We start from the raw sequence: 12,705 nt of genomic DNA, 5'->3' as shown, positions 1-12,705 counted from the left end.
TTCAACAGCATCAAATGAAGGTAAATCAGAAGGAGTCCTTTGTTACTAACAGATCCAACTTAGAAATTAAATGTTATTTTTTTTCCTTCTTGGAATCAGTTTGGAACAGTGAGGCATGTGTCAAGCACAAAGTGTAAAAGAAAAATGATGGGCTCATTCGGATGCCTTGACCTCTGGCACTGTGAAATATGGATGACAGTGTTTGACTTTACCTGGTGATCAGTCAAATCTTACTGTACTCAATAAAAACGACTTTTTCTTTAGAGGGCTAGACCCCTTGGCATCCCTGAAATCCAGGGGATCACTGTGGGAGCTGACTGAGCACTTTTATTACTAGGAAGGTGAGCCAGGCTGGTATCCAGTTCTATGTTTATAGATCACAGTGGCTGTGACTTTTGTGAACAACAATAAATATCCTCAATGAGGCTAGGTCAGCTGTACAATGATCTTCCAGCTGTCAGGCAGTAAGAACAACTTTACACATCTTCACTGTTCTCTGCTACTCTTTGCCCGTTACTTCATTAATGTCTTCTCTTCATATTTCCCTGCTTGCACCTATTTCTTGCAAAGGTCTGAGCCCTATTTATAATGCAGTTGCTATTTCTGGTAGTGGGCTTGCTTTGTTTTTTTTTAAAACAACATGACATACAGGTGTACTGCAGCTTAAGCTGGCAAGAAGTCATAAAAAAGCAGGTCTTGATGGGAAAGGAAACTTGATTTGGAGAACACTGGATTATCTGATAAACTGGATATGAGAATGATAAAAATCCAAACTAGACAGATTCTGAGTCTCCAAAGCTGTAACTTTACAAGAAAGCTTCAATAAGGTAATGGGGAAGCTAAACAATTCAGGTGTTCAGCACCGTAAATTACATGGGGAAAACAGAGAAGCCAAGATTTCACCTCCATCGATTGCAGGTGTCTTTCATTCCTGTATGAGATGGCTCTGCAATGCCTGCTCTTTAATCTGACCAGAGTTTGATACTTAATTTCTCCTTTGTCTGAGATTTTTTCACTTTGGCCTCTGTGACACAGTTCTCTTGAGTTCAAATCCGTCGCTGACTTATTAATACTCAGAAAAGCACCACGTATTAATTAGCAGGATGCAATGCTGTGAGTCACGACCTTCCTGAATCCAATGACTTCCTGCACAGAAACATATGCTCTATAGATTTTGCAGCCAACATCTTTTAATTGTAAAAAGAAAAGAATCCTGCAGTCCTGTACATATACTAACCTCCACGGGAGCAATAAGACTTCTGTTAACACCACTGAGTTTGTTGGTTGTTTTTTTGCTATACAATTTAATGCATTAATGCATATTTAAATACATGCTATTTCATTACATATTTAAGACATAGCAGTGCAAGTGGTGCTCCTTATAATGATTCATCTTAGGCTGCTGCAGTGAAAGACCATAGCAGTCTTTGAGAGCATTTTCTTCACTATAATTCTTACATGACTTTCTTTTTTTCAGGAAGAAAATGTATCGATAAACACACAACAGTTATGGCCTCACTCTAAAACTTGCTGAACTTTGAGGTAAAACATCATTAAGTGCAGGGCTATTTGAATCATGCCTCTAATGATGAAAAAAAGCCTATGAAGTGGCTGGACCTTTCCTCTTCTATGGTTTGGTATTGCTAAAGCTCAACTGCAGTTACTTGCCAGTTGGTATTTCTGGACTGTTTTATTACACAGAACAGGGAGGTTTTAAATTATTTAATAATGGCCATAAGGCCTCTAAATTTACTGAGATTTTCGTAAATCAGAAATGAGAGCTTGCACCCTCACATTTGATATTGTAAACCCAGAAAAAATAATCTGAGTGATTGTACATAGTGAATTCCTGAGTAACAAAATCTCAGAAATACATTATCTGGATTACTCAGAGTGCTTAGGTTTTTAATAAAAAGATGGGACAGCTCCTAAGAGCAAGTGTTCAGACTATGGACTGGAAGAGAAGCAGAGATTTCTGAGGACTAATCCCAACGCACACCAAGGTGTTGAAAGGACTCGCTGATGTGGCTTGGCAGAGTGACTGCAGGTGTCTGCAGTGTACTCCTTGGGGCATCTACAGTTTTTGTGAGACATCAGTGCTGGCCATGCTAGTACACCATCATGCCTGATGGAGAGAAGTAGACACTTCCGGGGAACGGTTTAGGCGATCTCCTAAGTTAAGTGTCTTCAACAGCAGCCCCATCTGCCTACCTCTCCCAACTAACTGTAAAAGCATGTTAGACTGAGTAAACTACACATAATGTCTCCAATGCAGACAGGTAAAGTTAGGTGAGATAACACAATGAAATTTCTGATAGTGGGATTCACAAGTGTAGCTCTTTTTGTTAAATGAATCTGAACAGGTTCAGTATTTTCTGTCAAAATACAATGTGAAAAGGAACTTTGTCATTGTCAGAGGGTGTGTTGAAGGTGAAGTGATCCACAGAAGCAAAAATACAGCCACAGTAAATTAACAGATATAGGTTCTTAAGTGTATCCTAAAGATGGCAAAGAAAAGCTAACAGCCGTCACAGAAGTGACAATGGTCGGACAGCACCTGAAAAGCTCATCGTATTGTTGAAAGAATGACACTTTTAGGAGAAAGAAAGGCCAAGCATTGGACTACCTTATGGAAAATCTGTCCAGCTCCTTGACTTCTGCGTTGTATGCTTTATTGTTGGCATGTTTGAAATGTTTCTTCTGTCCTCTGGGCTTCCACAATTATTTTGCCTCAGTCTGAACTACTCAACATGCTCCTAACTTTGTGGTACATCTCCGACATGTGCTCTTGCATTAGAAGCCTGAAAGCAAACTCCCTGTTTCAAGTCCCCTTGCCACTATAAAAACCCACTCCCTGGGGAGATCCTGTAATATATAAGGCCCTATTTTTGGATTTGATAATGAAGAGTTTTACTGGATCTGAGCCTTAGCTGCAGGCTTGTTGGGCAAAGGCAGGCACTGACACTGCTATGTACTCACAATAATTTTTTCTTTTCCCTGTCCGTGGCAGACCTACTCACATGCAGATAGTACTGCTTTTTGGAAACCATACTGGAAACTGAAACACAGAATATCTGGATTTGTCATAAGACTGGCTAAGAGAGTCAACAGCCATAAAGATACATGCTTCTGAAGCAGAATGGTAACAAATTCTCCTTTTTGTACCCAGAGCCTCCTGTTTATTATTGTGTCCCTTCTCTGCTCAGCCCATGCCTGCAAGGCTGCATACTCAGCTTGGTACTGTAGATCTGTAATGAAATCACCTCCTGTCCATCAGGAAAAAGATGACAGCTGCCATCTGTCCACGAATTACCTGTCCTTGACTGTGTACCTGCATGCTCCTCTAGCACCAGCTCTGTTTTAAGGAGTTCCTTTGCCACTGTGAAAATGTGTGCTGGCCCCAGTGAAGGATAAAAACTTTGGGTGGTGGCTTTCTCAACTATAGATGAATATAATGTCATCACCAAGGGGCTAAGGAGTTATACAATAAACAAGGTGACAAACGAGGTTGGGAGATGTCAGGAACAAAGCCAGCTGTCTCCAGCCATTACAGGTAGGTAGGACAAATGATCAGACCAGCCCAAAGGCAGGCTGCTGGTTTACATGCCTGTAGGCTGAATAACTGACCTTGTAAAGAAGTCAACTCATACAACAGCATACCTGGTCTGCCGAGCACTCTGGCAAAGAGGAGTGTTGGAATATTTTGTCCGTCCAAAGATGTGACATTAGGAGGAAAACTGAAACAAGCCTCTGTGATTCAGATAACAGAAGGGGTAAAAGCAGTATAAAATGGTCCAAATACAATGTGTTTCCTCTGTCTTTATCTCCTCTATCTGCAAACAAACTTTTAAACCTCTTTGCCATGTACTGTAGAGAGCTTCCTAAGAGGGAATTAGGACACAGCTGCAACTTTCATCCAGGTAACTAACTGCTCATCCTGTAGCTATCCTCTTGCACCCAGACTGAAGATATTCAGGTGAGTTTCTTCTCCAAAAGCTGTGTTTTACAGTTTCCCCTGACAAGAGATGATGGTCTAAAATGTATAAGATTTGAAAATTGGGGGAGAGAGGGCAGCTGTGGCCCAAATTGACTATTCTTTTAGAAGATTAAGTTTTTAAGGTGGCAGGACATTAATACTTGTGCAACTTACTGGCTATGATTTAGCTCCTACCATAAAAAGTCACCTGAAATGTGACCTGGTAAAGGGAGTAGACAGATCTGATGGATACACCAGATGTTTGGTTTTAGTGACCGACCCTTGTTAAGATTCTTACACAGAAAACACATACTAAGTTCTTTAAATTCAAGACACATTTCAGGAACTTAATTATCCTGCCTCCCGCTGCTTGCCTTCTACTCTGGTTTGTCTTGCCTCACTGGCCACTTCACCTTCAGCAGTGTGATGTTATTTATAGATTTCCTTACTTCTACATCATTAGTGCATTTAAAGGTCCAACAGAAGTATCTCTAATTCTGTGTTCCACTTTACTTTGTAATTAGTGATTGTACTGCAATGCATTTTCTTTTGATTTCTGATGAAAATGTTGTACCTTCAAGGCTTCAGCAATATGGGAAGACCATGCTTCCTTTGGCGAGCTGCAATGAGCAACTGCTAAAACACTGTACTGCTCGGTCAATTAAACATCACTGTTCTAACACGGATTTTTGTAGAAAGGCAGATGCTCTTTATTCAGGCAATATCTAACCTTGTCTTTTTTTAACAAGAAGAGAGAGCATAGATATTCCTGGCAATACTGACTTTAGATACCAGGTTTCTATTCTTGGAAAAAAAACCTTTTAATTTTTCCCCACTTGTCTTTCTTCCTGACTGTTTGCAATCTCAGATTCTATCTGTTGTTGGTGGCTGACAGCCTGAAGAAATCATATATCTTACCTCAAGAAGGTTGCTGCTCTATTTTGGGCTTTGTTTTTTAAATACATTTCAAAAGCATAGTATAAGGACATACGTACCATGAGAGCAGCAGGAGAATGTTTAAAAATATATCAAAATTAAAAAGATTATTTCTGCATCCTGCTGCCTTCTTTTGGAAATTAGTCTCCACCACTGAAAAGAAAGAGTAAGCAGATCTGGAAAAAAACCCACAAATTCTTTAAATCACATAAAAAATGCTTAAGTAACTAACTAAAAAGTGGCGTATGTACCTCTGCAACTGTTGGACCCCAAACATTTCCTAGATCTAAGCTTGAAGTCTTAGAGAGAACTCTGAATGGGCATAACTCAGGCTTCGTGTGAGAAAAGGTTAAACCAATACATTTTCTATTATAACTACTCTTACAGGCTAAGACTTTGGAGGAAAATGCATGAATGAAATATACAAAACTATTTTGCAGTTCATGTAATGGCAGGCAATCCTTTTCCACAAAACCTACCTTGTGTTATTCCCACACTGGAAAGTGGTAACTACTCAGAAGCTTAGATCTAGTCCATGAAGCAGAGAAGTGCCTGTCTAGGAGAGGCCAGTAATGCCACTGATTTAGTAGGATCACTGAGGTTACTGAGCATAAGTCATCAGTGTTTCTGTTCAGGACTATGACCTGTGTTTGTAACACCTAATATGCTTCAATACTCTGCACCCAATTTTGCAATTCAAGCTTTACAGTGCAGCTTTAGAAAAATTTCATTTTCTTGCAATTGCAGAGATTTCAATACCTGTCTTGGGAACTCCATGTAAGGTCACAATAGTGATGCAGAAAACCAGGATGTAATCTGATGAGATTTGATTTGATGGATTAGGTGATGTCCATGCAAAAAAGCAGAGGACTAACCTCATTTTCAAGCCAATATTACAGGTCACACAATGACTGCAATAGAGATACGCCTGGAGCTGGTGAAATTCAGCTGACAGCTCTCACTTGCTTATTCAGAATACTTTGGATAAAACAAATGCATGATTGCTGGACTTTTGCAGCTTACATTGGTGAAGTTGTTGATGCAGTATTTATGGTATTTTTGCTGGGAGGGGAAGGGCAGATTATTAGTAGCAATTTGCTTTAAACCATGAATAAATTTTCACACCTTCCCTGCAGAAACTGCCAACCAAACAAGGGAAATTTGCCGTTGCCACACTGTCCCCTAGAGTGACTGTCAGGTGAAGAGGATGGCTGCTTGTGTCACCTGCAGCCATGTATTCTCTCTACAAACCATTCTGCATGGTTTTGTGTTTTCACTATCATTGCTTAGTGACAAAAAAAATCAGAATAGCCTTATAAAATGACTGGACTTAAATCCCAACTGAATATCCCTTCACCCCCCCTTGGGAGTAGCAGAGAGAGGGCATGGAAGCAGTTCCACTTCTAGATTTTTCCTTGCCTTACCAAAAAGCACTAGGAAGTCTGAGGTATTTGCAGATGGGTTGTCTACAACATCACCTCCTCCCACGACAGTTCCCCAGCAGAAATAACATTGCAAATCAAATGTCTGACGACTTGTAAAGTGAATTCCACTGTTTTGATGCAGAAGGTAGGATTTTTCAAAAGATTTCAGTTCTTCTCCATTTGATTTAGCATTCATGGGGAATTTTGCCAGTAACGGCTCTGTAAGTGTCATTATGGCCTGTGAAATACTTGCAAATTCCCACCTAGAACATCAGTGGTTTGTATTTGTGCTATGTGGTTGTTTTGTTTGAGCAGATCTCAGGATGACCCAAATCATCCAATCGATCAAAACAACTGCAGGCAAAGGGGCTCGGAACTGAAATCAAACCCCTTACCCTCCACGTAGCAACAGGTTTTCTTCCCTGCAGTGGGCAACACCAAAATTCTTCACCTTCCTCCTCACCCTCAATCTTTGAGATCCGCCCCCTACACTTCTACAGTTGTTAAAGATCCTGTCGCTGAACTGTTCTGCTGCAGTGCCATCAAGTGGTAACCATTTGTAGTGCAGCTGCTGTTCTGCACACAGGTTGCTTTCTGATTCCATTAGAAACCGTAAATTACGCAGCAGTGAATTCTGACAGGGAAGAAGAAAAGGCTGAGTTAATAACAACAGACATGATTTACCTTTGGGTCATGTATTCCAGAAAGTTCTTCATAGATTTTCTCTCCTACCATGACAGCAGCTAGGTTGGCTGTATACGTGGACAAACAAAACAGACAGAAAATAGCCCACAGATTCATTAAAAACCTTCCAGTCCAGCACTTGGGGGGTTTGATGGCAGCTGTTCTTCCAAACAAGATTGCGTAGCAGACGTTCAGAGCAGAGGAGAAAGAGAAGACTTTGTTCCTGTTCCTTCCCTTGGGGGTCATCCCAAAAGGACTTTTCCATTCATATAAAGTGAGGAATATAGCTGTGATATGGAGAGCAACAAATATCCCCAGCCACATAGTCCAGTGAAGTGGCCACATAAAGGCTCCAATAGGAGCTGCTGTGTCTCTGGTCCTTACCAAGATGCCCAAGCTGGTTGAAAAAAAAGGGCTGGTAAAATCAATCACCTGGCTTCGGGCAGTGTTAATGCTAAATGACGTCACTGCCATATGAGCTGTGCCAGCAAGAAGATCTCCCACCAGCCCTGTCCAGTGGCCATTCTTCCAGGCTCCGTATTTTCCATCACCAACAATGTACAAGTCAAAATCAAAATTCATATCCTCAGCTAGCTTCTCCAGCAGGTCAATGCAGTAGCCATAGCAGCACTTCTTCAGCTCAATGGGAACAGTGTCATTCCCTCCTTGAAGGGTTTCAAACAGGTTATCCAGCATGGCTGAATCATTGGTCAGAGGATCCAGGCACAGCTGCCCTGCTGGGCAAAGACCTTCATCATCTACATCTCTTGTAAAGACAAATGGATGCTCAATGAGAGTTACTACTCTGAGGTGCAGCCGGGTGGGGTGCTGCATATGATTTTTATGTCTCTGGGCCTGTTCTGGCCATATCCCATAGTCCATGATTATCTTCCCTTCTTGCCAGCTCCCCAGACGAGTCCACATCGGGTTCCCGACAGGGTCGTGCTGCAGATTCCAGATGAAGAAATTGTTTTCTGAGCTGACGATGGAGGAGCCTTTCACCTTAATGTGGCCACTGAGACCATCAAAAGTTGTGTTGGCTAAGAACCTGTTCGAGGGAGAAAGCAGAGTAATCAGAAGCAGACAGCTTAAGTCATCATACTGAAGTATATGCAGACACCACAAATTTATGTTTAAGAGAATAGATTGGGGATGATGTTGAACACCTGGATCGTTGATAGCTTTCCTATGGCACAACGAACAAGCAACTTATTTATGACTAAAGCACTTGGGAACGCTTTCCTACATTTCTTACCTAATGTAGATTAAAACTCTTCAGGAAAAAAATTGTTTTACTTACTAGAAAAAAATGCATGAGAGAACACCAATTTTTTTCAGTTCTCTTTGCTTTGTACATTAACAAAACATAGGTTAGTTCTCAGGTGAAGTCACCAGATTTATAGTCATTTTCCTAGATGAAAATATGTATGAAAATGGAAGAATGCGAATTATGTTTGAAATGTCCTTTCAAGAAAAATCCTATAATCTCAGAAAGATTTAGCTTACAGATGAGAGGCTACTGAAGTGCTGTCAACACCTTTCAAGCACTCTGAAGTAAACCTATCTAGATTCAAAAATGTAAATTTGGCATTGGTAAATCACTGTTAGCCACTTCAGAATGAAGAAAGGGACTCAATGCAAAATGTTGCCCTAGGACAGTCAAATTTAATTCTTACAAAAAAAAAAAAAAAAAGAAAAAAGAAAAAAAAGTTTGTTAAAAATATGTGCAGAAATAATGTTTTTAAAAGTGCAACTTTGATATTGTAGCAGATCTCATGAAGTGTGCCAGTTTTGCGCTGAACACTTTGCATTGAGATTTCCGGGCTTTTACTATTCCTTTGTACTGAGTGGCAATGTTTGCTAGTAGTTGTCCTCCCTGTATATTGAATTTAGCTTCTGGTAAGTCACTATCAAAGAGGCTAAAATGACATGGATAAAGGAGCAGGCAGCTGAGCAGGAAATAAGTGTTATAAGGAGAAAATCTTTTTTGTAAACTCCATGACAAGCTGAACTGCACTCTGTTAATATTAAAGCTGCTATGCATTTTGCAGGGGCTGTAGAAATCTTAGCATGGTGGTTCCATTAAAAAAAACACTGAGTTAAATTGCTGCTAATATGGTGTAAGTCAGGCACGTATTTTTCACTAAGAGGCATTCCGAAGACAGACTGTTTAGCTGTCATAGTAGAATATAACACCTCACATTAGTTCTGAAATTGGATGAAAGCAAGTATTGAAGGAAGTATAAAGGCTATAGCTGTCATTCCAGCCTCAATAAGCAAGACATAAACTTTAAGGAGTGTTAATTGTTTATCAATATTTAGAGTCGATAAAAAAGAACCTCAAATTGATTTGAAAAGGATAAATCCACAGCAAGTGTGTGTGCATGCATACTCATGCCCAGCCTCTACCCTTAGTTTTGACACTTCTGGTGATTTTTGATGGAGTTTCAGCAGTTAGAACTCTGGACTGTGAATGTCTCAAGATAGTACCAGGTTTTGTTCTCAACAAAGGTTAATTTATGGAATTAAATAATATAGTTTTCAGTGCGGTAATGTGTGTGGCAGCATTCTCTGAGATGGCTTCAAAATTCTTCTTATGCAGTCTATTTTGAGCAGGTTGAGTTTGGAGAAAGATGACATAGCTAATGCTGTCAAAACCAATTGATCTACACATGTGTTAACTTGGGGCAGAAAATTATGCCTGAAAACACACATATAGGTGTTCATAAATGGGACAGATGCATGAAGGTGGTTCTCTTTTTTGAAATCCTTTACCATTTAGTCTAGTCCTGGCTAAATGATACCATAACTTCATTAACCAGTGGTGTCTGCCACTGTTGACTAGTTCTTTCCTCCTACCCTGTGTTTCATATTTGACAGTGTTATTTGCCTATTTGTGTATGGAAACACTATCAAGGCAAAATTTATAGGGAAGGCAATCTTAAGCACTAAAGAAAGGTTTATGTGCTGATAAACTTATCTGATTTTTATCTCTCCTCCTCAGCCTTTGTTAAAAAGTGTGCACTTTCTTCCTTACAAGCCTTGTTGGGCTTATATGCTGAAGCCATCACTACAACGGTAACAGTAAAACCACTCCATGTGTGGATGGGTCTGTATGTAAAATTTTGAAATAATTGTTCAAGTGTAGAAAATAGCATTAACAGTTCACAAAATGCCAAAACTGAGGAAGACGAGTTCTCAGATGGAATTAGCTAGTGAAGTTCTGATGAATTTGGCCCCACATTGCTACTACAGTACAACTTGGATATCAGAATGCTGCAGACCAGGTGCTTCGAGAGGAGAGGAAGCTATGGAATAATGCATTAGATTTATTTTCTGCAGGTGGAATGAGAACAGTGGAATTTATGCACGGTGTTCTCTGACCATGTGCATGTGCAAGTGTGCCCATGAGGGTGAATAGAGCCCTCTGTACCTGTCCTGTGCTGAATTGTGTTAGAAGCGGTGACCTGAGAGATTTGGTAGCATTTAAATGTATGGCTTCACTACCGTATCAAGCTAGTGGCTTACTTTTGCAGCTGATTTGCATGTTGTATATTTTTCATACTCACAGGACATGAATCAAAATAAATGAGGGAAACCATGTGGGAGACACATTCTAACAATACCTTGTTTTTATACATGAGTGGCTATGGCTGCTAATCATTTGCATATGCTGTACGCAGCACTAGTGAAATTCACGCCCTGGACTTCAAGTAAAAATTCCCTTCTCTCAGTAACTTTAGGAAACAGGTAAAACAATCTGGCTACATTATTTAAGCCAGCAATCTCTAGTGCGAATATCTGGGAATTGCAAGTGCTAAGTATTGCACAGACACATTGGCAATATCTGAGCAATACCTTTTCAGCACAGCAACTGACAGATTTGTGTGGAAAGACGGTGTGTACAAATTTCAGAACGTGAAAGGCCAGGCCCTCCAGTCTGACGGCTGAATGGATTTCCTTAATGCTATGCCAATGTGTGTGAGCTGATGATCACACCAACAGGGTGTGATAGCTGCATCAAAGCTTCACTCGTGTCACTTCAGTTTGACCAATGAGTCCAAAGTGTGTCATTTGCTCAGTTCAGCTTTTTGTGTTTTTCGTGTGCTTTGTTGTATGAACTACTCATTAGAGCTCTAGCAGTACTACCATACTACCATAGCACTGGTATCTTTTTAGTACTATTAAGAATGATCTAATTAAATGATTTCATTTTCTTCCAAGCTTGATGGCTTGGTCATTCCACATCTTTCTTGGAAAGTTTACTGGAGGCAAGAACTGGAATAGGCAAGCAAATAGCAGGCTGCTGAAATTACCCAAGAAGCAGAGTTAAAGCTTTAAGACTAGTAAAGCTGTAAGACTACTTAAAACTATAAGACAAAGATGAGGCTTTGAAATTCTAACCTTGTTCTGTCGACAAGGATGCTCCCATGAGCAGGCAGGAACAGATCAGGGAATCAATTTCATCACAAGAGGAATGAAGGACTGAGACTTACAACAGTATAATCTTCAGGGGTTTGTACATCTATATCCACACCCATATAAATAAAAGCATGCTTTGCCCAGATCTCAGTCTTGTTCATAATCATTATTCTGCTCCTGGGTGGCATGTAAATGTCTGCACAGACAACGTGAGTGGAGTGTTGTCAATGAAAGCTCAGGTGTCCATGGTCGCAGCTTGTGGGACTGCTGTTTAACTACACACTGCAGTGAAGGGAGGTGAGGTTCTATGCCAGTGTGCCTTCTATATCCCCATTCGTAAAATGGATGAGGCTGGTCCCAGTTAAGCTACTCATCAGTGCTTCACACCTGAGAAATTACTAGTACCACTCAGAGTTTAATAGTTATGTTGCTAACTCAAACACCTCAGTACTGGCCATCAGGTATGTCTCACTGGTGCACTACAAAACCAGCTGCAGTGATTCAGGACAAGGGTTTATCTGGTGTGTTATTTTGTCTTTAACAGGGTCCACAAGCAGGTGCCTAGAGAAAAAAATGCTAAGCATATGATCCTTTTTTCTTTTCCACAATACCTTTACTGAGATGAAGGGACAAGAAATTTCATAGATGTGAAATTGCATATTGTCTCCCAAAATACAAGTTATAGCAGCCACTGTTCATGACAGAGCTAATAGTAGAAAGCAATGATAAAGAAATATTTTGCAAGAATACTTTTAAGAGCTTTAATTTTGCCTTCCTTTTTATTTGTCCCTTCCTTAACCCTCATGAAGTCTGTTCATAAAACTACTGTCCTCAAATATTTGTTACTTTAAGAAGGCCCTTGCTGAGTTTTACTTTTCAGGAACTTGGGCCTGATATAGTTAAAATACCCAGAATAATGAGACAAAATTCATATCACAAGTCAGTGGGGATACTGCAAGCCAGTGCAGTATTTATTCCCAAGCCTTGTTTCACTCTTCGGAAACAGGGGGGTTTTGACCCCTGAGCTATGAACAAGTGCTGGCTAAGGAACTCTTAGGTTCTCAGATGGCTGTGCTTTGAGCAATGCCATTACCATACTATTGTGAAGTCACAGTTCAGATAAAATTAAAAAAAAACTTGAAAAGATACTTCACGAACTTTTATCCTAACTCCATTCAACAAAATCAGACGTAATGGGGGGAAAACATGGAACAGTCACTGGATGTAAACCAGCTGATGAATTCACACTTAGCAAAGACCTTC

General features: G+C 40.2%; 1 protein-coding gene across 2 annotated transcripts in view; it reads right to left on the bottom strand.

Moving 5' to 3' along the window:
- Positions 1–12,705, bottom strand: part of GRIN3A (glutamate ionotropic receptor NMDA type subunit 3A) — a 72,387-nt gene that overhangs the window by 29,392 nt on the left and 30,290 nt on the right. For both annotated transcript variants that reach the window (XM_055790619.1, XM_055790620.1), the window contains exon 3: positions 7,021–8,068. In XM_055790619.1, coding sequence (XP_055646594.1) covers positions 7,021–8,068 — 1,048 coding nt within the window. The remainder of the gene's footprint in view (positions 1–7,020; positions 8,069–12,705) is intronic.

Source organism: Falco peregrinus, chromosome Z (assembly GCF_023634155.1).
Source record: "Falco peregrinus isolate bFalPer1 chromosome Z, bFalPer1.pri, whole genome shotgun sequence".
Classification (NCBI taxonomy): domain Eukaryota; kingdom Metazoa; phylum Chordata; class Aves; order Falconiformes; family Falconidae; genus Falco; species Falco peregrinus.
Note: the sequence above shows the minus strand (reverse complement) of the source record. Positions and strands in the feature narration are given on the sequence as shown.